At 52.8% G+C, this 24,136-nt stretch overlaps 2 protein-coding genes across 2 annotated transcripts; both read left to right on the top strand.

Moving 5' to 3' along the window:
• Nucleotides 1-702: 702 nt before the first annotated feature.
• DUSP3 (dual specificity phosphatase 3) lies at nt 703-9,926 on the top strand (the record flags this gene model as incomplete). The annotated part of the gene is made up of 3 exons (XM_079724592.1): nt 703-827; nt 3,787-4,013; nt 9,605-9,926. The coding sequence occupies 3 exons, from the start codon at nt 703-705 to the stop codon at nt 9,808-9,810; spliced, it is 558 nt and encodes a 185-aa protein (XP_079580718.1). The 3' UTR covers nt 9,811-9,926.
• A 10,421-nt stretch (nt 9,927-20,347) lies between these two features.
• On the top strand, nt 20,348-23,840 carry SOST (sclerostin; the record flags this gene model as incomplete). Its single annotated transcript, XM_079726135.1, has 2 exons — nt 20,348-20,701; nt 23,419-23,840. Exons 1-2 carry the CDS (start codon nt 20,485-20,487, stop codon nt 23,838-23,840), a joined length of 639 nt encoding a protein of 212 aa, XP_079582261.1. The 5' UTR covers nt 20,348-20,484.
• Nucleotides 23,841-24,136: the final 296 nt, after the last annotated feature.

The raw sequence follows: 24,136 nt of genomic DNA, 5'->3' as shown, positions 1-24,136 counted from the left end.
GTTATTACCCTCATTTTTTTCAGTAAACGGGCTCAGAGAGGTTGTCATTGCCCAGGGCCAGAATGCCATGCTTGCTTGCATAGAGCCCAAGCTTTAAGCACGATGCCAACTCTCACTGAAGGCTGGAAGAAATGTGTCCCCGAGTTGGGCTTCTCAAACTTTAACCTCCGTAGGGATCCCCAGCGGGGCGTATAAAATGCACATTCTCACTCAGCAGGTCTGCGCTGGGGCGGAGATTCTGCATTTCTGACCAGCTCCCGGGTGATGCCAACGCTGCTGGTCCGCAGCAGGCAGAGCTCACAAACGGAACCCGGGTGTCCCTGTAATCCCGAGAAAATTCAGCGACACTAGGGTGTACCCCGGTCAAGAGAAACTTTTATTGCGCCCTGCATTTAGTCCAGTGAAGTTACTGCACTTCCACGCCTTAACGGGGGGTGGAAAGAGGATCCCCCAAAACTCCGGAGTAGCGGCATCTCAGCCCCCAAACTCAGGCCCAGAGGTCTGCCCCCGCGTCCGCCTGGCGCCTGGCGGCGCGCAGACTTCCCGGGAGCGGAGCGCGCCTCGCCGCCCGCGCTCCGCCGCTTCCCGTGCCCGGCGGGCCCGCCTCCGGGGCGGGTCCCGGCTCCGGAGCCCCCGCCCAGCTGACCCGGCCGCTCTCCCTTAGCTTGCTGCTACCCCGGCGTGCAAGGCCCGGCCGCCGCCATGTCGGGCCCGTTTGAGCTCTCGGTGCAGGATCTCAACGACCTGCTGTCGGACGGCAGCGGCTGCTACAGCCTCCCGAGCCAGCCCTGCAACGAGGTCACCCCCAGGATCTACGTGGGCAACGCGTGAGTCGCCGCTCCCGAGCCCCGAGACACCCCAACGGCCCCTCCCCGGGGTGCCCCGCCCACCCGAGGGCGGTGGGCGTCGGCGGGCGCGGGTGGGGGGAGCCAGGGCGGGGTCGTTCCTCCGGAAGCCAAGGCGGGGGCTGGCGGGGGCTGGGCGGGGGCTGGGCGGGGGCTGGGCGGGGGCTGGGCGGGGGCTGGGCGGGGGCTGGAGTCACCGCCCACCCTCGCGCTTAGGGCGGAGGGGCTGAACCCCGCCCCGCCCCAGCTCTGTTCTTCCCTTCGCTGGGTGGCGGAGACCCGGGCGCAGCTCGGGCAGCCCGGAGTCAGGCCCGAAGCCACAGCCCTCTAGGGGCTCGGCCTTGGGCGGTGTCGGGGCTACCAGGTTCACTTAACAGGTGGCCCTCTGTCCCCCGGCCGGTCTCCGGCCCGCTCGTCATGTGACAGCTGCCTGGTTCTGCAGTGAGGTCACCGCGGAATGTCTGCCTTCGCTGCCATGGCAACGGGATGACGTCACAACTCGGGCGTGGAACTTTCCCGGCCGGTCAGGCCCAGATGTGGGAATTGAAATATCGCAAACTAGGGGTCCAGAGACATGGGCCCGGACTTCCTCGCTCCTCCCCCTGCCTTCCAGTTAGGGTTTGATTTATCTAGAATTCTAGAACGATCCAATGATAACACCCCCCCCCAAGGACCTGAGCCATCACTTAGAAAAGGCTGCCGACCTTCTCACCACCAGGAAATGCATTTATTATTTATCACTGATTGATTTTCTCATGGTCAAACTACCAGTAAGAATTTCTCAGCAGCAGGAGAAAACCAGTGTTAACCATTCAGAGAGGTGCTGAAATACCAGCCAAAAGCAAAAAAATAGATTCCCACGCCTGTACAGCCGTGGGAGGGTGCAGGTTGGATTTTTTGAGACCCAGTTACCAAGGCCCTAAGCTCCATGGGCCCAGGGACTGCATGTCTAATCCGGTTCTCTCCTTTTACACAGGAAGAAATGATGGCCGAGCACTTTAGGGATTGTGAGGTTAGGGTCAATGTCTTGCTCATGTCTGTATCCCAGGTCCTCGCCTAGGACCTGATGCTTAGTCTGCCAAGGACTGCCACAGAAATGGGGGTCATCACGGAGCTAGGGGGTCTGGAAGGCAGGCTGGGCCTCATGGGGGCTGGTCTCATCCATCCATCACTCATTCACCACTTGGAGCATCACTGTGTGACAGATGTTGAACAAGTATTCACAGTATTGATGACAATGATAATGGTCAAGTTGTTGAATGTTGACTTAGAGAAGGAAGATGAATGGTAGTGACTCTTCAAAGTTAGTCTTTATTTTAGTGCCTTTTTAATGAGCCACTGCTTTACAATTGTGTGCAGTGTCGTGATAGCTAAAACAGGGTCCCAGGATCTCAGCCAAAGGCCTCGATAATTGCCAAGTTCTGAGGATAAGCCCCTCTCCAGCCACCCAAGCAGCAAGTGGCCTTGGCCTTCTCGGAAACCTGCTCTCTTGGGTGGCTTGGCACATTGGGCTGTCACTACTTCCCAAGTGAAAACTAAGGTTGTGAACAAGTAAATCTGCCCTCAAGTAAATCTGCCCTTGACATAGCCAGGGGTGTGGGGGGCTCTCAGCAGGGAGGATGGACTGAGTACCGATCCCCCCCCAACCCCCGCAGTTGGGAGCGCCTTAAGAAAATCAGGGCTCCTGATCAGGGCTCACAGGGCAGAGAGGAGCCTGGATGAGCCACGTTTTCTGCCTCTTGAGATTTGCAGTTGATATTGGCCTGAGAGGCAGGGTGAGGAGGAGGACAGCAGGGCTGGCGTCAGGAGAAAGGAGGCCTTCTCCCAGCCCTTCTGCGCAGCAGCCCATGTGAGCATATGCACATCCTTCCGCTGTCATGTCGGGCCAGAGCTTAAGCTCTGTCCTTCCTCCCCGGGCTGCTGTGACAGGAAAACAAGATCATGCAGGAGAAGGCGTTCTGTGAAGTATAAACTGCTGTTTGAATTGGGACGTTGTTGTGAGATGAAATAAAGGAGCCCTTTGACTATTCAGATCGAATGTTTTGTAACCCCCAGAGTTCTGTTGAGGCCACTTGCTCCCCAAGTGCTTACTCACCCAAGAGAGCTTCAGAGACGTGGCTAGTGGACTATGGTAGGAAAGATCCCTCTGGGGGATGGGAGGGGGCTGCTGCACTTTAGAATCCGAGGAAGAAGGCTGCCTGGGATGTGCTGATTTCATTCTTCACTGATTCACCACATATTCAGCACCTACTGTGTGCCAGGTTCCATAGCACGTGCTGGGCATACAGACATGAAGTAGGCATGGTTCCTCCCTCAAGGAGCTCACAGCCTGGACATCTAAACAAATAAGCACAATCAAGCATTAGGATAGTGGCAATGACCATGGTGTCAGGTTCTGTCTATAGAACAGCTCATTTGACACTCAAAACAACTCCTAACAGTAGGTACTGTTATCACCCTCATTTTACAGATAGGGAAACTGAGGCACAGAAAGGTTTAGTGGCTTGTTCAAGGTTGTCTGGCTGGTAAGTGGCCGGGCTGGAATCAGACTCGGGCAGTCTGGCTCCAGAGCCCATTTTTAGCCCCGTGGTGATACCACCACCACAGTATAGGGAGCACAATGCTGAATGGAGGGGAGATTGGAAATACTGCCAAGGGTGGTGAGAAATGAGAGGGTACGTTTCCATGAAGATGGTGGAGAAGGGCATTCCAGGCAGAGGGAACAGCACGGGCATGAAAATGCCCAGACTATTTGGGGCAGGTAATTAGATGTGGCTGGAGTGAGGGCAGAGGGTCATAAGCTGGGGCTGGAGAAGTAGTCAGGGGCCGGAGCATGGAGGGTCCTTGCTGGGCCAAGAGGCTTAGGATCTTCTCCATCTTTCTCCCCCGAGGGCTGCCAGGTGGTCAGCTGATCACCCCCCTGCTGCTGTCTCCTGTCCAGGTCTGTGGCTCAAGACATCCCCAAGCTGCAGAAACTGGGCATCACCCATGTCCTGAATGCGGCTGAGGGCAGGTCCTTCATGCACGTCAATACCAGTGCCAACTTCTACAAGGACTCTGGCATCACCTACCTGGGCATCAGGGCCAATGACACACAGGAGTTCAACCTCAGCGCCTACTTTGAAAAGGCGGCAGACTTCATCGACCAGGCCCTGGCTCAGAAGAACGGTAAGGGACCTGCCACCCAGGAAACTATGGGAGGCACCTTGGACTGGACTTTCTCTAGAAAACAGGCCCACGACAGGCCTCTTCTTGGAAAATCTGTGGTTTCCTGTCTCTTGTGTTGAATGACTGAGAGCTTCGGGTCTCTCTCTGCTCACCTGGCTGCCCATCAGGTGGCTTCACATTACACAAGATGTACAAACCCATCACACAGCGGCAGCCCCGGGGTCCTTGTGTTTCATCTGACCTTGGCTGAGAGTCAGTTGCCAGCCCCTCCCCCCATTCAGATAGCTGCAATAATGAAGATCTATTATTTTCCGTGATAAGAAATCCTGAGGTGAAGGGGCTCCAGGGCTTGTTGATTCAGCAGCTCTGTGGTGGCTTCAGGACTCTTCTGCCACCCTTAGTGTTGGGGACTCCCCTGATGGTCCCAAGATGGCTGAGGCAGATCTGGTTACCACCTCCCAACAGGACAAAGTGCAGCAAAAGATGAGGCAGCCCTCTCTTCCTCATGTTTCTCTCTTTTCTTAAGAGAAAGTGAAACATTCCCTAGAAGCCCCCCCGTGGAGCCCCCCTCACATCTCACTGGCTACAGCTGGGTCACGTGAATACCTGGCGGCGGCGGGGGGGCAGTCATGATCGGCTTAGGCCCAAAGTCAGCAAACTCTGGCCCAGTTTTTAAATGCTTCCTGCAACTCCCAAATATAAGGTAAGACTGAAGCAGAACTGCTGAGGTGCTGGCAGTCGGGCGAGGCGTGCCAGAGAGAAATCCTAGAAGGCCAGAGGGTAGACAGCAGCTGAGCAGGCTGGGCCGCTTGCCCTTTCTGCTTTTAGCTTGTTTCTCTCAGCAACTGCCTTTACCTTCCCGCCACTTCCTCCAGCCTCTTCCTCCCCACCCCAAACCTTCCCAGGGGGAGTGACCCCCCACTGAGGCGTCATCAGCCCTGTTCTCCTGATTCTAGCCTGTCTCTGCTACCCTGATGCTTCTTGTCCCAGCAGCCTCCCCACTGGAATGATTTCCAGGGAACAGAGTTTACTAGCCGCTGGTTAGCACACGTTTGGGGCCCAGAAGAGAAGTTTTATTGTCTGGGGAATCTGCAGACTTTATCATCAGGCCCTTCGTGGTCCTCCACTGCCTTGTACACCTTACCCACCTCCTCTGCGGCTGCTCTGAGCTCCTGTATAGACGAGAACGAGGGGCCCGGTTAAGGGGATGGATTTCGCTCTTCCTGTGTATTGACTGGTCATCCATTCAGGGAACTTAGAGCCCTCTGATGGTTTCCTCTTTCCATACAACTAGGAACACACCCTGACTTTGTGTGACCTCCTGCCTTAGCCCGCGTGGGTTGGGTCATTAGTCTGGAAGGCTCTCTCTGCCTCTCCCTGCCCTGTCCTCTGGCAGACTCCACCTCGTGCTTGAGTACTGGGCATAGTGTCCTCTCTTCCATGAAGCCTGCCCTCAGGCTGGGTCTGCTGTGTCTCTTGTCTGGTCTCCCTAGCACCCTAGCACTCCCAGGCACATAGCAGGCACACTGGATTACTGAACCAGTGACAAAAAGGAATTCCAAGGGTTCTAATGCCCAGTGTAAATGCTTCCAGGATTGACTGGCCAAGTGAGTCAACAGGAATGCGCTGGCCCCCAACACTGTGCCGGGCTCGGGGGAGCTGGGGTCCCATCACTTTGGAGAGGGGAGAGGAGGGGAGAGGCCAGGGGCACTCAGAGAAGGAAGCAGTCACTTCCATCTGGGAAGATCAAGGGAGGCTTCGTGGAGGAGGTGGCATCTGGGCGGGGCCTGGAAGGATGGGCTTTGAACCCTCCCCTTCCGCACTGGCTCTATGAGCCCTGGGCATGCTGAGTCCGTTCCTGGTTCCAGGTGGTGAGGCAGCTGCTCTGCAGAGGGTCCCGTTGCCAGGGCAGGGGCAGGGAAAGCCCCACTCTGAATACTTTGGGTCCACTGGCCAGAGAGTGAATGGGCAGGAAAGTGGAGGACTCCCCGTTCCAGCTCATCAGCATTGGGAAAATAGGGTTATGTTTGGGGGATGGGGTAATGGGAACGGAAGACACTCTGTTTGATTCTGGGCCAGCAGATTTCCTTCAGAATAATGCCCGTGTAGAGGTGTTGGTGGGTATTCATTCACTCAACTGGTCAGCAAATATTTATTGAGCACCTACTGTATGCTGGAGATTGTAGGGCATCTAAAATCAGCACCCCACAGTCCTTACCCTTAAGGAACTCACACTCTGGCAGAGGAGGGTCGGTCTTTGTGTGGCCGACACTAACACAGAGCCAGGCTGCTGTAGAAGAGGATGTACCAGGTGCCAGCAGAGGACTTGTAGTGTTGGCTAGTATTTATTATTGAATGTTCCCATCTGCCAGGCACAAGCCTAAGTCTTTTTTTTTTTAATTAATTTATTTCACTGCATTGGGCCTTCATTGCTGTGCACGGGCTTTCTCTAGTTGTGGCGAGCGGGGGCTACTCTTCGTTGCGGTGCGCGAGCTTCTCATTGCGGTGGCTTCTCGTTGTGGAGCATGGGCTCTAGGTGCGCAGGCTTCAGTAGCTGTGGCACGCAGACTCAGTAGTTGTGGCTCGTGGGCTCTAGAGCACAGGCTCAGTAGTTGTGGTGCACGGGCTTATTTGCTCCGCGGCATGTGGGATCTTCCCGGACCAGGGATCGAACCCGTATCCCCTGCATTGGCAGGCAGATTCTTAACCACTGAGCTCCCAGGTAAGTCCCTAGCCTACGGGTTTTACGTGTTGCTTCCTTTAATCTTCCAACCACCTTGTGCCATGAGTACTATTAGCACAGACAAGGAAGCTGAGGCACAGTGGGCTTAGGTGGGTCATAGAGTAATAACCAGTGTATTGGCCAGGGTTCTCCAGAAAAACAGAACCAATAGAATATAGCTATTATTTATTTCAGAGAATTGGTTCACGTAATCATAGGGGCTGGCAAATCTGAAATCTGTCAGGCAGACCGGCAGCTGGAAACTCGGGCAGGACTTCTGGAGGTAGAATTCCTTCTCCAGGAAGCCTCAGTTTTTTGTTCTTAAGATCTTTAACTGATTGGATGAGGCCCACCCACCTTATCAAGGGTGATCTCCTTTATTTAAAGTCAACTGATGGGAGATATTCATTACATCTACAAAATCTCTTCGAGACTAGTGTTTCACCAAGCAAGTGGGCATCAGAGACAAGCCAAGTTGATGAGGTTAACCATCACCACCAGCAGGTTAAAATTTAAACCCAGATTCACATGACTTCAAAGATTTGGGTTCTAAGTCCCGATGCTGACAAAGGAAAGACTTGAGCTGGGGTCTTAAGGTATGAGCAGGAGTTTGCCAAGTAGCCAAGAGGGAGAGGATGTTCCAGGTAGACGGAACAACATGTGCAAAGGCACAGAGGTGAGAAAAAGCCTGGAAAGGTGTCGGGGCCGTGGGCGATTGGCCTGGTAAGTCACACCTTGGGGACTAGACTCCCCGGCTAATGGTGGCAGGTCACGTTTATATTTTAGAAAGCTCCCTCCAGCTGGAGTGTGGGTTGGTGGTGGTGAAGATAGAGCGAGAGCTCAGTGTGGAGGTGAGGGGGCAGAGGTGGGAGGTGACAAGGACCTGAACTGAGCACCGTGTGAGGAGGGGGTGGGGATAAGAGAAGCCGAGGCTTCTCTGTAGCTCAGGCTACAAGAACCTTGTTGACAACGCCTCTGACCTCTCCTGACCATCCCTTCCTTCCTTCACCCAATGCTGGGGGTGCAGCAGGGAGCAAAACAGATGGACATCCCTGCCCTCGTGGAGCTTATGTTTTGGGGGAAGATGACAGCAAACAAGTGAAAAAGATATGTGGCCCGTCAGGGGGTGGGGGGACCAAAGCAGGGAGGGGGGATGAAGGAGTATGGGGAGTGGGCTTGTGTTGCCGGCGGCTGGAGGGAGGGAGGGGAGGGAGGAGGGGATTACGTCAGTGGTGGGGGGAGGGGCAGATTTGGTAGAGCCTCGTGGGACATTTGGGGGACCACGAGAGGGTGTTTTTGTGTGTGTGTTTTTGTTTGTTTGTTTTGCGGTACGCGGGCCTCTCACTGCTGTGGCCTCCTCCCGTTGCGGAGCACAGGCTCCGGACGCGCAGGCTCAGCGGCCATGGCTCACGGGCCCAGCTGCTCCGCGGCATGTGGGATCCTCCCAGACCGGGGCACGAACCCGTGTCCCCTGCATCGGCAGGCGGACTCTCAACCACTGCGCCGCCAGGGAAGCCCTGTTTGTGTGTTTGTTTTGATTTCTTGTGTTTTTATTTGACTCGCACGTACCTTTTATTTTTTAAATGGCTTTGTTGCGGCATAATTGACATTCAGTAAACTACACATAGTTGAGTTTGGTAAGTTTTGACATATGTATACCTCTGTGAAGCCATGACCACAACCAAGCTCATGAGCTTATCCATCACCCCGCAGATTTCCCTCATGTCCCTTTGTGACCTCTCCCTTCCGCCCCTCTCTTCCCTCTGTTCCTAAGCAACCACTGATCTGCTTTCTATCATTAGACACTAGTGTACATTTTGTAGACTTTCATATAAATGAAGTTGCACGGTATGTCCGCATTCTTGGTCTGGCCTCTTTCACTCAGCAGAGTTATTTTGAGTTTCTTCCGCACTGTTGCACGTATCAGGAATGCCCTTTTAACTCTGAGTAGTCTTCTGTTGGATGGACATACCACAGTTTGTTTATCCATTTACCTGTTGATGGACACTTGGGTGGTCGTCATATTTTGCTTTTGCTTGAAATAGAAGATTCACATAGAGAAGTACCCATATCACAGTGTATCAGTGCTCTGGACACACCCATGTACCAGCCCCCAGATCAAGAAACAAAGCATGACCAGCACCCCAGAAACCCCCCTAGGTATTCCCTCCCAGCGTCACATCTCCCACCTCGCATACCAGTATCCAGACTTCTAACAGCATAGTTCAGTTTTGCTGGCTCTTTTTTGTTGTTGTTAAAGTTTTGTTTTTGTTCTTGGCCACACTTTGTGGCACGCGGGATCTTAGTTCTCCTGTAGTGGCAGCGCGGAGTCCTAACCACTGGACCACCAGGGGAGTCCCCTGGCTCTTCTACCCTATGGGATCATACACATCCTGTTTGTGTGTTTCCTGCATGTTGTATCTGGGAAGTTGGAGATTGCTCATACTTAGTATTTCTCTACTCTGCCGTTGACGGGCCTTTGGGAGTTTCCAGCTTGGGGCTACTGTGAACAGTGCTGCCTGCAGTCTTTTAGCAGATGTGTGCGTGCATTTCTGCCAGCCATGGGTCTGAGATGGAACTGCCAGGCCCTGGGGAACGCACGTGTTCAGCTTGAGTAGATCCTGCCACATGGCTTTCCGAAGCTGTGCGCCCATTTACACCCCGTCCCCGAGCCACAGATCAAAGTCCTAGCTGCTCCACATCCTCACTAATGCTGTGTGTTTTGTATTTATCTTTTTCATCTTAGTCATTCTGGTGGGCACACAACGGCCTCGCGTTATAATTTTCATTTGTATTTCCTGGAAGGGTTTTGACCGGAGTCGAGGTGTGACGGGACGGCCCCAGCTCACTGTGTCCCCATCTTTCACAGGCCAAGTGCTCGTCCACTGCCGTGAGGGCTACAGCCGCTCCCCGACTCTCGTCATCGCGTATCTCATGATGCGTCAGAAGATGGATGTCAAGTCTGCCCTGAGCATCGTCCGGCAGAACCGTGAGATCGGCCCCAACGATGGTTTCCTGGCCCAGCTCTGCCAGCTCAATGACAGACTAGTCAAGGAGGGGAAATTGAAACTCTAGGGCGCCCTCACTGCCTCTTCTCTAGAGGTCGGATGGAGGGAGGCGCCCTGGTTGTGGCGTCCCAAGCTGCCATGTTTAGGAAACACAGTGTACCCTGCTCCCAGCATCACCAGGCACTTGCCCACACGTCTGTCCCAACACAGCCCTGGGCCACTTTCCCCCTGGGGAGTATATAAAGAAGCTTGTTGAGGAGGGCATTCCTGCTCCCTGGTGCCTACAATTTATGATGTCCTCACCCTGAGGAGGGGGCGCAGAGGGGGCGCAGGCCTGTGACGGGCGTGCTTCTCCTGGCTGACCCAGGGCAAGAGGTGTGTGGAAGTGTAAGGCCTGAGACGCTCACAGGGGCCCCTCCCCGCCTCCCCACCCTTCACCCCTGGACCCTCTCCTGAGTGGGGACCCCAGCCCTGTAAAGGAACTATGCAAACACGGCCCCTCTCCCCGCACCGTGTCTGTCTCCCCTGTCCCCACACCCTGCTCGTAGGCAGAGGCACGTCGTGAGGTCTGAAGTTGACTCAGTGTCAGTTGTCCGTGGGTGGAAATTCCCATGAAGAGACTGCATTTTAATGATTTCCTTAGGATTAAAGATACCGAAACAAAGAAGCCTTTGAGTGGGCAAATACATGCCCCTGGAGGACTCTCCTAAATTAATTGTTTAAAAAATGTGACTCCTTGGAAGGCTTGAGTTCAGAATCCACCTGTTTGGGGTACCCGGCTCTCAGAGGTCACTTGGTCGGTTAGAAGAGCGCTGTCTTGGGCAGGGTTTTATTTTTCTTTTTTAGAAAACAGGGTGTTGAAGTCCAGCCTATTTAAAAACCCCACCATTGGGAGAATTACAAGGATTTTGTCCTGAATTATAGTGTTGGCGAGCCCAAGCCACTCGTGCTCACTGCTTTTTGTCTCGGTTACTATTCCAAGAACAGGAGGAGGAAGTTGGCCAATTATAGCACGTGCGTGCACGTGCACGCGTGTGCGTATCTGTGTGTGTGTGTGTGTGTGTGTGAGAGAGAGAGAGAGAGAGAGAGAGAGGGCAACACAGCCAGTGGCTGGACAAGCAAGGGGATGAACGGGCCCAGGCTCACATCCTGCCCACTCACAGGTAGTTCTTACAGCTCTCTGTTGCCAGAAAAGGTCCAGGAGCCTCGGCAGCAAAAATGACTCAACCAGGCAGAAAGGAAACATGGCGGAACGTCCAAACGGAGCCTTTACTGGTGGTAGAGCAAACAAAAAGAAACAGCCTTTGTAAGGACTTTTTTAGGATGACGTCGGAACGCACAAGCACTCACACACATGTGCGTGTGCGCACATTTGTCAGAATATGGGAGTTTTGTTTTGAACCCAGTCTTGTTAGCACTTGACCTGATTGTCATCAGGGCGAGCGATGCAGTGCTGTCATCTTCAGGTTCCCTAATGGCAGAGAGGTGGTCCTCAGCTCTGCCCCTGGCGCTTAGCACATAGATGTCTGATAAAAGTTTGTGGAATTAAACTTTTTTTTTTTGAGCACCAAATATATGCAGGGTGTTGTTCTGGTGGGTGTATCAAGCTCCCAGAAGCCTGACTTGGTGGTAGGATCACTTGCAAGGATCTGCAAAGGAGTCTTACCTGAAAGGAAATATCAGGGACTTTTGTTGAATATTTAAAATTCAGTTTTAAGTTTCAATTCAGGCAGCGTTATTACTGTATGGAGGTGGGGAATGTGCCTTTTCCAGAGTTGACCAGAAGCTTCCAGCTAGGTTGAGGAGAAGCAGGTGTGGCTCGGGCTTCACACCCAGGTGTAACGGTCTCTGTCTTGGCAGGAGCAGCACCTCCGCAGCCTGGATGTCCCCTTTGCTTTGTGACCTCAGCAGCCCCGAACAAACTAGAATCTGTCTTCTTTTTCAGCTACGAGGCTGCCCCAATAGACCCACCTAAGTGAAACGGCCACCCTCTCCCCTATGTCCCTCACAGTGCTCAGATAACTCTCGCACTTAATCTATCTTGATCCTCACAATAACCTATTAACTTGGTAGGGCTTATTCATGTATTGTTACCTTTCAGGAAAGGAACTGGGATTCAGAGTGAGTTAGGGGTGTAGTGCTCAGGGCTGCCCAGCTCTAAGGCAGAGCTGAGGCGAGATTCCAGGTTGGCTGCTCTCTGAAGCTGAATTCTTTCTCTCATACTACACCCCTCAAGAAATGAGCCCCTGGGCATGTCCATGACCCAGCTTGTGTGCACAGGAGCCAGTTAGCTTTGTGGCCAGAGGACAGCTGTTCGAGCTGTGGTGTTGGAGGCGGCGGGACTCTGCTCTAGGACAAGGAAGTAAAAAGCGTGGGTCCCCAACCGGGTTAGAATGTGTGGCTCTTCTTCTAGGAAACATGTAGCATCCCTAAGTCAGAGCTTTCTGCTCCACTTCCGGAAGAGGCCCAGGAGCTGGGGCGGGGGTCCCCCTCCCACGCCCAGGCAGTGGTCCCTGCACAGGACAGCCACAGCTACTTAGGCCAGCTGACCAGGATCTCTTGAAGGACCCTTCGTTAGGGGTATGTTGGAGAAAAGGCCATGGGGAGAATTAATGCCTTCACTTTGGGGCTACTTTTTGGCTGATAACTTGGGTTTTCTTGATAGTCTTTGGTCCCAGCAACGCTGTATTTACTTCGCGAGATGTAGCTCCTCAAAATCAAATTCTATTGTTTGAGCCAACACATGCCCAGCTGTGAGTGGAAAGCCGCTTCTGGGTAGCTTTCTACCCCGGGAAGTGATGGGATAGGAACTCAGGGTGCCTCTTACACCCTCCTCTGACCTGATCTCTTTCTTTGACTAGCAAACCCCCATCCAGGCCAGATGAGAGCACCAAACAGTTTTCTTCTAGATTCTAAAGCAGTACACCTTTCGCAGGCTGGTCTGTTTCCCTGCCATTCTGAGTGAGCTGGAGAGCAGAGATCACCATCTGTCAAGCAAGGGGACTCAACTTGAAGACCTCTAAGGTCCCTTTTGGCTCTGACACCCTAGGGTTCTTTAAGAATCCGCATTGATATTGACCGCCATCTGGAAATCATAGGGTGTGTAACCATATGATGACCAGCAGGTGGCGTTGTGTTCCACCTGTGGTGCTGGACGCTTGGAAAAGGAATGTTGGTGCCTTTTGTGTCACAAGTTAATGATAAGATGCTAATGTTTTAATCGAAATAAGCACTGATCTTAAAATGTGAATATATTAGCTTTTCTCGCAGGAAGTTTTCTGTCATAAGACCTGCACAAAAATCACTGAAGAGCCAACAATGATGGTCCTTCCAAGTCAAGATTTTATCCTGATTGGAAAGAGAGGCCATCTCCGGTTGGGAGAGCAGATTGTTTGGAAACTTTACTTACCTCCTGTCAGCTTTTAGGGCAATTTGATTGTGAAAGTGTGAATTTTCTGGACAGAAAAGGGGAAGGTATTACATTGGTTTAAAAACAAGTAACTTTAATGTCTGTTCTATCACAAATCAGTATTAAAACACTAAAACTGTAACCAAAATAAATGTCTTACATTACAAAGAAATGGTCTTTTTTGTCCTTCTTATCATAGTTGATTGTCTTTTATACTTTTATGCTTAGCTTTTCTTTGCTTTTTCTGACGTTTTAAAATAATCATCTAAAAATTAGCCCTCCTGATTACAGGTTCCATGATGATTACATTCATTCAGTAAATATTTATTGAACACCTCTCCAGTACCAGAAATTTCCTGTGTTAGGAATAATCTTTAAAAATAATTTAATTTAAAAAACTTTCAGCTTTATTGTGGTGTAATTGACTGGAATATTCTTTTTTTTAATTAATTTATTTATTTATTTATTTATTTTTGGCTGCGTTGGGTCTTCGTTGCTGCACACCGGCTTTCTCTAGTTGCGGTGAGCGGGGGCTACTCTTCGTTGCAGTGTGAGGGCTTCTCACTGCAGTGGCTTCTCTTGTTGTGGAGCACGGGCTCTAAGCAAGCGGGCTTCAGTAGTTGAGGCACATGGACTCGGTAGTTGTGGCGCACGGGCTTAGTTGCACCACGGCATGTGGGATCTTCCCGGACCAGGGCTCGAACCCATGTCCCCTGCATTGGCAGGCAGATTCTTAACCACTGCACTACCAGGGAAGTCCTGACTGGAATATTCTTGATTCGAGTAGTCCACTGCAAATGAGGGAGGTAAGATTTATGTTCCTAAGAAAGCAGGGGACAGGGGTGACAGTCTCAAGGTGGCCTCACATGAAGATGACTGGGTGGCATTTTAGGATTTGAGTCATCCTGCAAGCAGGCAGTCCCCAACATCCCCTCCCTCCAGATGTCTTATAAATTCCTCCCGTAGCAGTAAGCTCCTTTATGATAAGCATTGCCTTTTTTTCCTCTGAATAAAAAACTTAGAGAAAATTGAGTGCCTTTTCTCCAGACAGAAAGAGCCTGGGCAGAAAAAGAGCCTCTCTGGTCTCCAGCTCCCCATCTGCAGCAGGAGGCAATTAGACTAGCTCAGCATTTGTCAAGCTTCTTTGGCAACATAATCTTTATATTTTCACACAAAATCTTAAGGCAGGGCACTGATATATAAAACTGGTAACATGTTTTTTTAAGTGTAAGTTACACTTAAAAACATTTTAATTAAAAAGGCAATACTGTATATATACACAGTAATAAATTCAAACAATACAAAGGCTTAGAACAAAAAGTGTGTCTCCCACCCCAGACCTTCAATGCCTCTACCCCAGAGGAAGCCACTACTAAGTATGTCCCTCTAGAAAAGTGCTGTTCGTGTGTAAGTGCACACATATGGATACTTGTGTGTATGTAGAGATAGCCTTTTCCCCATAAGTGGAGAATGTTTGGCACTTCGCTTTTTTTGCTTAACAATATTTTGTACCCTCTTGTTTCTTATAGTCCCATTCATTTTGCCAGCTACCTAGCATCCATTGTGTATGGACATACTGTGATTTCTGTATACTCTTATTTTAAGGGTGCAGTCTGCTTTAGTGAGCATCGAATATACAATGAGACTCATGAATGGTAACCACAGTATTTGATCTGCTTTGCATGCAGTTAATTTCTGTCATCTGCTGGGGTGGTACAGTGTCAAGCACATTCTGATACTCAGAGCTAACTAAGGAGGGATGTCCTGTGCACCCTTGTGTAATTTCATGGGCGTGGACATGCCCAAGCCTAATTTTTAAAATGACAGTCTCTGAGCTATGGCCTTCTGAATTGATGACCCATTTATAAGAAGTTCAAGTGCACGGAAATTCCATTTCTGAAGTCTACGCCAAAATGAGTTAATTTGGCGGCAACAACATGAGTGGGTCATCTCCAGTTCATTCAAAGCAGGTGCCTAGGGCTTCCCTGGTGGTGCAGTGGTTGAGAGTCCGCCTGCCGATGCAGGGGACACGGGTTCGTGCCCCGGTCCGGGAAGGTCCCACATGCCACGGAGCAGCTGGGCCCGTGAGCCATGGCCGCTGAGCCTGCGCGTCCGGAGCCTGTGCTCCGCAACGGGAGAGGCCGCAGCAGTGAGAGGCCCGCGTACCGCAAAAACAAACAAACAAATAAAAGCTGCAGCTAATAAGAGTCCTCAGTTTCCATGAATTAGAGACCAGGAGCTTGGGAACCAAGTAGAGCGTGAAACTAACGTACCTTTGAGGTCCCTTTCAGGTCAAACGTTCTACAATCCCGAGGAGTCAGACGAGCATTAGGAACTTAATTTCCAAATCTGGCCTGTCCTTCAGAGTCTGGTCCAAATGCCACATCTTCCCAGAACCACCCCAGGGGGAAGAGACTGTTCTCTTCTCTAAAGGCCCATAACACTTTATCCTGTTTAAAGAATATATCTGAAGATTTCCTAGTGGCACCAATCACTTTCTACCTGGCATTAGAGTTATTTGGGTGAAGAATGTATTCCTTCCCTGGTACCGGAGCTCCTTGGTGCGGAGCGTGTATGAATTCATCGTGCCTGATAGGAGGCCTTGCTTCATTAAATGTTTGACAAGTGGACTTATAAACAGGCAGCTTGGTAGAAACAAAACCCAGTAAGTCATCACATAGAAAAACAGCCTTGCTAGAAATTTAGGTGCAACTACTAAAGTATTAAATTCAATATGGGTGGGGGGGGGAACTTCCCTGGTGGCGCAGTGGTTAAGAATCCGCCGGCCAATGCAGGGGACACGGGTTCGGGCCCTGGTCCAGGAAGATCCCACACGCCTCTGAGCAACTAAGCCTGTGCGCCACAACTACTGAGCCTGCGCTCTAGAGCCTGTGAGCCACAACTACTGAGCCCACGTGCCACAACTACTGAAGCCCGCGTGCCTAGAGCCTGTGCTCCGCAATAAGAGAAGCCACCGCAATGAGAAGCCCGCACACCACAATGAAGAGTAGCCCCTGCTCACCGCAACTAGAGAAAGACCGCGCGCAGCAACAAACACCCAATACAGCCATAAGTAAATAAATACATAAATTTATTTTAAAAAATTCAATAGGGGGACTTCCCTGGTGCCACAGTGGATAGGACTCCACGTTCCCAGTGCAGGGGGCGCGGGTTCGATCCCTGGTCAGGGAACTGGATCCCATATGCAGGCTGCAACTAAGAGTTCGCATGCCATAACTAAGGAGCTGGCGAGCTGCAACTAAGGAGCCCTGGAACCACAACTAAGGAGCCTGCCTGCAGCAACTAAGACCCGGTGCAACCAAATAAATAAATGTTTTTTTAAAATAAATAAATTCAGTTTAAGGGACTTCCCTGGCGGTCCAGTGGTTAAGACTCCACACTTCCACTGCAGAGGGCCTGGGTTTGATCCCTGGTTGGGGAACTAAGATCCTGCATGCCACGTGGTATGGCCAAACATATAAATAAATTCAATAAAAAAAAATTTAACAGCCCAAACCCAGGGTTGGCAGCCTTGTGGAGAAACATGCTGTTATGGATTGAACTGTGTTCCTCCAAAATTCATATGTTGAATCCAAGGACTTCAGAATGTGACCTTATTTGGAAGTAGGGGCGTTGCAGATGTAATTAGTTGAGATGACGTCATGAGTGTGGGCGCTAATCCAATACGACTGATGTCCTCATAAGAAGGCGGAATTAGGGCTTCCCTGGCGGCACAGTGGTTGAGAGTCCGCCTGCTGATGCAGGGGACACGGGTTCGTGCCCCGGTCCGGGAAGATCCCACATGCCGCGGAGCGGCTGGGCCCGTGAACCATGGCCGCTGAGCCTGCGCGTCCGGAGCCTGTGCTCCACAACGGGAGAGGCCGCAACAGTGAGAGGCCCGCGTACCGCAAAAAAAAAAAAAAAAAAAAAAAAAAAGGAAGGCGGAATTAGGACACAGATGTGCACACCTTGTGAAGATGAAGGTAGAGATCGGGGCAAAGCTTCTGCAAACCAAGGAATGCCAAAGATTGCCAGCAAGCCCCTAGAAGCTAGGGGAGCGGCATGGAACAGACTCTTCCTCGCAGCCCTCAGAAGGAACCAACCCTGCCAACACTTTGATCTCAGACTTCAACCTCCAAAAACTACGAGACAATACATTTCTGTTGTTTAAGCTACCCAATCTGTAGCCCTAGCAAACTAAGGCACATGCCCACTTGTATGTGGCTCATGGGCCTGGGGACTGTTTATCCTCTCAGACCCTCTGAGATAACCCTACAGTTAAAATAAAGTACTCTGTGGAATACTACTCAGCAATAAAAAGGAAAAAAATTGCTGACACATGCAACAACTCAGATGAATCTCCAGGGAATGATGCTGAGTGAAAAAAGCCAGTCCTAGAAGGTTACGTCATGACTGATTCCATTTATATAACATATTTATTTGAAGTGACAGAATTATAGAAATGGAGACCAGGTTAGTGGTACCATAGGTTAGGAGTGAAGGGGAAGGGTATGCTTATGAAAAGGCAATGGGAGGATCTTTGTAGTCAGAGTTGTTTGTGTCTTGACGGTGATGGTGGTTACTTGAACCAACATGTGATAAAGTTGCATAGAAGCACACACTCACACATGTACAAATAACACCGGGGAAATCTGAATAAGACTGGTGGATTGTATCAATGTTAGTATCCTGGTTCTTGCAAGACGTTACCATTGAGAGACACTGGGCAAAGGGAACAGGGAATTTTCTCTGTATTAATTCTTACAAGTGCATGTGAATTTACAATGACCCCAAACTATAAAGCTTAATTCAAAAAAATGACTTTGTCCAAGGATGTTCCCAGCATCGCATCCCTACCGAGGATAGAGGAGCATCGGAAATAACCTAAACTACCCACAACAGAAGTCAGCTAAAGCCCTGAGGGTTTAACTCTGGGGAGTGTTGTCTAGCTCTGAACAATGACAAGTTTGTGGACTGAATCAATATAAAACTGAATTAGTGTTAAGTGAAAAAGCAGATGGCATCACAGCAGGTTCTCCCTGAGCCATTTTGTGAAAAGCATGGCTATACCTTGGCAGAGAGTTAATTCAAAAGGATGGAGATAATTTAGAAGTTCAAGTCCACTGGATCCTTCTTTTCCTTCTCCTCCTCCTCCTCCTTCTTCTTCTCTCTACCTCTCGCTCTCTCTCTTTGAACATTACTTCAGTTTCAAATAAAATGACAACAATAAAATGAAATGAAATCCTGAGCTTTGCCATCCTCTGATCCTTGGCTTCTCCTTCCGGCTCCAGCAGGTGGCAGAAGTATTCCAAGGACGGTCCCCACGGTCTCCGTTTCCTGCGGCTGAGCGGCAGATCCCAACAGCAGGTGGGGCTCCAGCCTCAGTCCCGCCAGCTCAAGGAATCCAGACATCAGAAGTGCCCTCTCCGAAATCCAGGGCAAGAAGGCAGTTGTCCGGCCACAATAGGGTTAACGGTCCACATTCCAGGGCAAGGGAAAAGGAGGCTGGAGGGTCACAGACAAAGGGAGAGGGTTCCGAGGGCCCCCTTCTCACAACATCACCAGCTCTGTAGGGAGAGATAGGTCACCCGCAACAATGGCCACAGCTGTTTTCGTCTGCCCTGAAGGAAACTGACTTAGGAAGCAGGTATCAGAGAGGGCCCTTCCTGCAGGGGCTTCTGTCTGGCTTGTAAAACTGTCAGAGCAGCTGCATTCATGTGTCGAGTGATGGATGGTGGAAAGGAGAGACAGAAAGCTGCAGATGGACACGGCGACTTACAAGTCGAGGCAGGTGGCAGAGGCTTTGCAGAGGCTCTGCAGGTGGGGTGCACTGATTCATTGCCCACTGAAAATACCAAGGGACCTGGGCCACAGCCCGCTTCCCAGCCTCCTTCAGGGCCAGGAGTGCGTGCGCCTCCTCAAACAATCTGTCTGCAGTGAAAGCTTCCGCTGGCCCTCTTTCCTTGTCCTGCATCTCAGGTGTGAACATTCCTCCCCCGAGCCCCTCCTTCTTCTCTGGGGCCAAGGTAGCAATTCCTTTTGGGTTCTCTGTGGCTAGCTGGACCTGGGATGGCTTCACAGAATGCACCCGTGCTATGCACCAATAAGGTTTTCCATCTAGGACTCAGAGCTGGTTTTGAAAATGTAATGGGCTGGGAGACAAGAAAAAAAAAAAAAAATCAGCACTACAAATGCTGGCTTTCACTTTTGCCAAGAAAAGGGGTTTGGTGCTCCCCACTCCTACCCACAGCCTGGCCCAGGAAATAACTGCCTTTGGCCCATCAGCCTGCCAAGAAGTGCCTGTCACCAAGCACAGGATCCCCGAGGAGCATGAGCTGAGGTTTCCTCCTTGTCTCCATCACCAGAGCCTGCTGACTTCTCATCCTGGCCTTGAAACCGGAATCCCTGCCCCCTCAGCCAAGTGGAAGCCCTAGCTGTGATCCTCCAGTTTTCCCTCTTGCCTTCCAGAGGGATGACAAGTGGGGCTTTCTTGGTTAGGATAACTGATGCTGAGCTGCATGGGGTGGGGACCAATGAGATTTCTTAAAAAGTAGCCTTTTGGGCTTCGCTGGTGGCGCAGTGGTTGAGAGTCCGCCTGCCGAGGCAGGGGACACGGGTTCGTGCCCCGGTCCGGGAGGATCCCACATGCCGTGCAGCGGCTGGGCCCGTGAGCCATGGCCGCTGAGCCTGCGCGTCCGGAGCCTGTGCTCCGCAACGGGAGAGGCCACAGCAGTGAGAGGTCCAAGTACCGCAAAAAAAAAAAAAAAAAAAAAAAAAAAAAGTAGCCTTCTGCCTCTGGCTGGGTCTGTGAGGGCCAAAGAGACACCCCTAGGGCCATTTTATTTTGGTGGGGTGACAAATGAACTTGGCCTGAGAAATGGGATCGGCTGGGCTAAGACCTGTGGAGGACTCAGAGCTGCTGTCTTCTTTGTTAAGTTGGTCCAAAGTTTGTTTGGAGGAAGCCCGAGGGACCCAGGGAGGTAGAGATGAGGAGCTGGAGCTCATCTTGATGTCTGAAAACGCAGCCGCCTGCACATGGCAGGCTCTGAGAGCAGGCTTGCCTCACACGCCCCCTCACTGTGGGTCACCTGGGAGCACCAGCAGCAATTTGGGAGATTTCTGAGCTCAAGGAGGAGTCTTTGGGGAGGGCTTGCTCGGAGCACACCCCCTTCCCTCCCCCTGGGCTGAGGGAAGCATGGGACCAGCCCTGCCCCAGCCTGTCCTCATTGGCTGGCATGAGGCAGAGGGGGCTTTAAAAAGGCAAACGTGTCTGAGCTGGGGACCGGAGCCTGTGCTGCTGGAAGGTCGGGTGCACCCCCTCCAGCTGGCACCATGCAGCTCTCTCTTGCCCTGTGTCTCGTCTGCCTGCTGGTACACGCAGCCTTCCGCGTGGTGGAGGGCCAGGGGTGGCAGGCCTTCAAGAATGATGCCACGGAAATCATCCCCGAGCTGGACGAGTACCCCGAGCCTCCGCCAGAGCTGAACAACAAGACCATGAACCGGGCAGAAAACGGAGGGAGGCCTCCCCACCACCCCTTTGAGACCAAAGGTACGGGATGGAGGAGAGCCTTTTTAGCATAAGGGTCCTGGGAGGGTTCTCTTTGGGGGAGGTTTTGAAGACTGGGGTAGACTGTCAGCCACTGCCAGCACCAGTGGAGGAACCATCTTGCCTGTAGGCAGGGTAAGGATGGCATGCCAGCGTAGCCCTGGAATTCAAGTGCAAGGGCATGGGGCTGGTAGGGGGCTGGCAGCGAGAGCCCAGAGCAGGAAGGAGGCTGAGGTGGAGAGGGACAGCCTCAGGGGCTCAGAAAGGAGATTTCAAAGAATCCCCTCCTGAGAAGAGACGAGCAGGGTCCAGCTGCTGACACCACTGGGGAGGAAATAAGGCAAGGGGGCCTCGCATCTATGAGCACCTGCTGGATGCAGATACGACATGGGCTGTGCCTGAACCATACCCTGGGGAGCTCCCAAGTGGCAGGTGAAGAAATGGAGGCTTCAGAGAACAAGTAGCTTGTTAGTGAGTAGAGACCTGAGATTTGAAGCCAGTTTGATCCAACTACAAGACAGCCCTGGTGGGGGACTGTGGGGGGGGCTTCGGAGGCCGAAAGCCAGAGCACATCCCTGCAAAGCAGTGGGAAAGGGACACCAAAGAAGCACCCCTTCAGCTCCCACCACCCATGGTCTACCCAGTGAGCTGGCACTTGAGGGAATGGGAGCTGCAGGCACAGTTTTAGCTTCTGACCTGGGTGGTAACTGGGTCCAGGCCCTGGAGGGGAAGCAGCATCCTCTGTGCAAGGTGTGGACACAGGTGGCACCATCTGTCCTGAATCCCCGCCCCAGACCCTGACTTGCCTCCTTCCTGGGAGGGACCCTGACCCTAGCGGAAAGGCAGTGGCCCCAGTGGAGGGCACACCTGGCTTCCTGGTCAGGTCTGCACATAGAAGCCTGGGGGGCAGTGTGCACAGCTGGCTCTGCAGCTGGCAGGAAAGGCTGGGGGCGGGGCCTGGAGTGACGCTTCAGAGTGAGGCCCTCTGGCTATGGTCCAGGTGGGAGAGGAGTCCACTGCCCAGGCCCCTGCATCCCATCCTGCCCTGCCTCACAACCAGCTGGGAATGGGGGTCTGCAAAGGGCACCCCCCGAGGAGGCCTCTCCCCTGCTCCTGCCCAGGGACGGCCAACTAAGCTCAAGCAATGGACTGTAGGGGACCCAAGCACAAGACGTCCTCCCTGGGCTCCCATGAGAGCTACAGGCCCGGAGGAAGCCACGTGCTCAAAACAAAGTCGCCCTTTGCAGAGGAAGCGCCTAACCTAGGGGTACTATTCTTGGAAATCCCCAAAGCCTCCTTCCCTGGGCAAACAGGCCACGCCACACGCCACCCCTGGGGCCTGGGATCAGAGGCGAGGATGCCAAACCAACCCAGAAGCCAGGAGGCCAGCCATGGGAGAGAGGGAACCCTGACATCTCCCCTGCTGTGCTTGTTCTCACGGGGGGGGGGGGGGAGGAGGGGGCGGGGGGTTGGCCTTCTTTGCCTCCTGTCTGGTTTTGGACTTAGGACTATTTTTTATCCCTTTGGGTCACATTGGAACTGTCCCTATGAGACCCTTGGGGATGGGCAAGTGCTCACACGAGGACAAGCTGTTTAAAAAAGCTCCCACCCATCTAAGCCCACACTAGGAGACATGATCAAGGTGTCTTCGGGGACAAAGCCAGGCCTTAGAGCCCAAATTTTCTCTGCCCAGGGAGCAAGCCTGTGCCACCACGGGGTGTCCATCAAATGTCACAGAAGAGACTCGCCCAGCACGGTGCCTGGTACACAGCACGTGCTTAATAAATGTTTGTGGCAGCCAAAGCTGTAGATTTTCCGTCAGAGCTTGGTCTCCCTCTGGTAGGGAAGTAACCATAGTAAAAATAGTAAAAAGCAGCCCTTTGTCCCCCACGCAGCATCCCTCGGTGCTCGGGCACACAGCTTCCACCCTTGTGGGAGCTGAGAAGCTCTGGGACCCCAGAGGAGCAGAATCAGGAGACCGGCTCTGCTTATCTGGAAAGAGCTTTTCCCTCTCTGGACCTCAGTGTCCACAGTGATAATGAGGGGGCTGGACAGGCTGCCACTGGCTCCTTTCAAGTCTAACGACCTCAGTCTCCTCTCCACCTCCCCTTCCATCCTTCTTCTCAGTAGCCGCCCTGATTTATTCTCTTCAATTAACCCCTACTCCTTTTTCCATCCCCTGGCCCCCAGTCTCCCCTCCCAACCGGCTGGAAAAGGAATTTGGGAGAAGCCAGAGCCATTCAGAGAATGTGGCTAATACCTACCCTACTGAGGCCAGGGGCCCTGTGGCACAGACGTAACTTAAGTCTGGCAAAGAGGGCCCCCTTGGAGAGGAATAATAACAACATAATAACAGTCAACACTTCCAGCTCTTAGTATGTTCCAGGCAGTGTCCTCTGCATTATAGATGTAATGGATTAGCTCACTGAATCTTCAAGACAACCCATTTTACAGATAGGAAGCACAGAGAGGTTAAGTAACTAGTCCAAGGTCACACAGTCATGGAGCTGATATTTGACCTGAAGCAATCACTTGGCTCCAAAGTTTTAGGGGGAGAGGGTGGATCGGGGATCTTTCCGCCAACTCCAGAGTACCTGGGCCCTTCCCGTAATAGATCCCCAGAGGCAAAAGCGTCGGGGGAGAGGCAGGTTTGGAAGAGGCGGAGTGGTTTGGAGGGAGGCGGGACGGATGGTCGCCCTCACGCGCGCTTCTCTCCGCAGACGCTTCCGAGTACAGCTGCCGCGAGCTGCACTTCACCCGCTACGTGACGGACGGGCAGTGCCGCAGCGCCAAGCCGGTCACCGAGCTAGTGTGCTCGGGCCAGTGCGGCCCGGCGCGCCTGCTGCCCAACGCCATCGGCCGCGGCAAGTGGTGGCGCCCGAGCGGGCCCGACTTCCGCTGCATCCCCGACCGCTACCGCGCGCAGCGGGTGCAGCTGCTGTGTCCCGGCGGCGCGGCACCGCGCGCGCGCAAGGTGCGCCTGGTGGCCTCGTGCAAATGCAAGCGCCTCACCCGCTTCCACAACCAGTCTGAGCTCAAGGACTTCGGGCCCGAGGCCGCCCGGCCACAGAAGGGCCGGAAGCCGCGGCCCCGCGCCCGGGGCGCCAAAGCCAACCGGGCGGAGCTGGAGAACGCCTATTAGAGCCCGCCCTCCGCGCCGCGCCCCCAGCGGGCGCCCCCGACCCAGGCGCCCCAGGTTTCCGCCCCTTGCGCGCGCGGTTTGATTGTTTGTATTTCACTTTAAATACCTGCAACCCAGGGCCGGGGGCTGAAACCTTCCCGGCTGCAGGCCCTGGGGATCCGGGTGTCAGCAAAGCCCCCCCCCCCCCGCTCCCTCCCCCCAGCCTGCCGAGGGGGTCCCCAGGGGCAGGGGAGGGAGCTGAGAGTCACAGACACTGAGCCACGCAACCCCGCCCTCCGGGCCGCCTACCTTTGCTG

The sequence above is a fragment of the Hyperoodon ampullatus genome, assembly GCF_949752795.1.
Source record: "Hyperoodon ampullatus genome assembly, chromosome: 19".
NCBI lineage: Eukaryota > Metazoa > Chordata > Mammalia > Artiodactyla > Ziphiidae > Hyperoodon > Hyperoodon ampullatus.
Note: the sequence above shows the minus strand (reverse complement) of the source record. Positions and strands in the feature narration are given on the sequence as shown.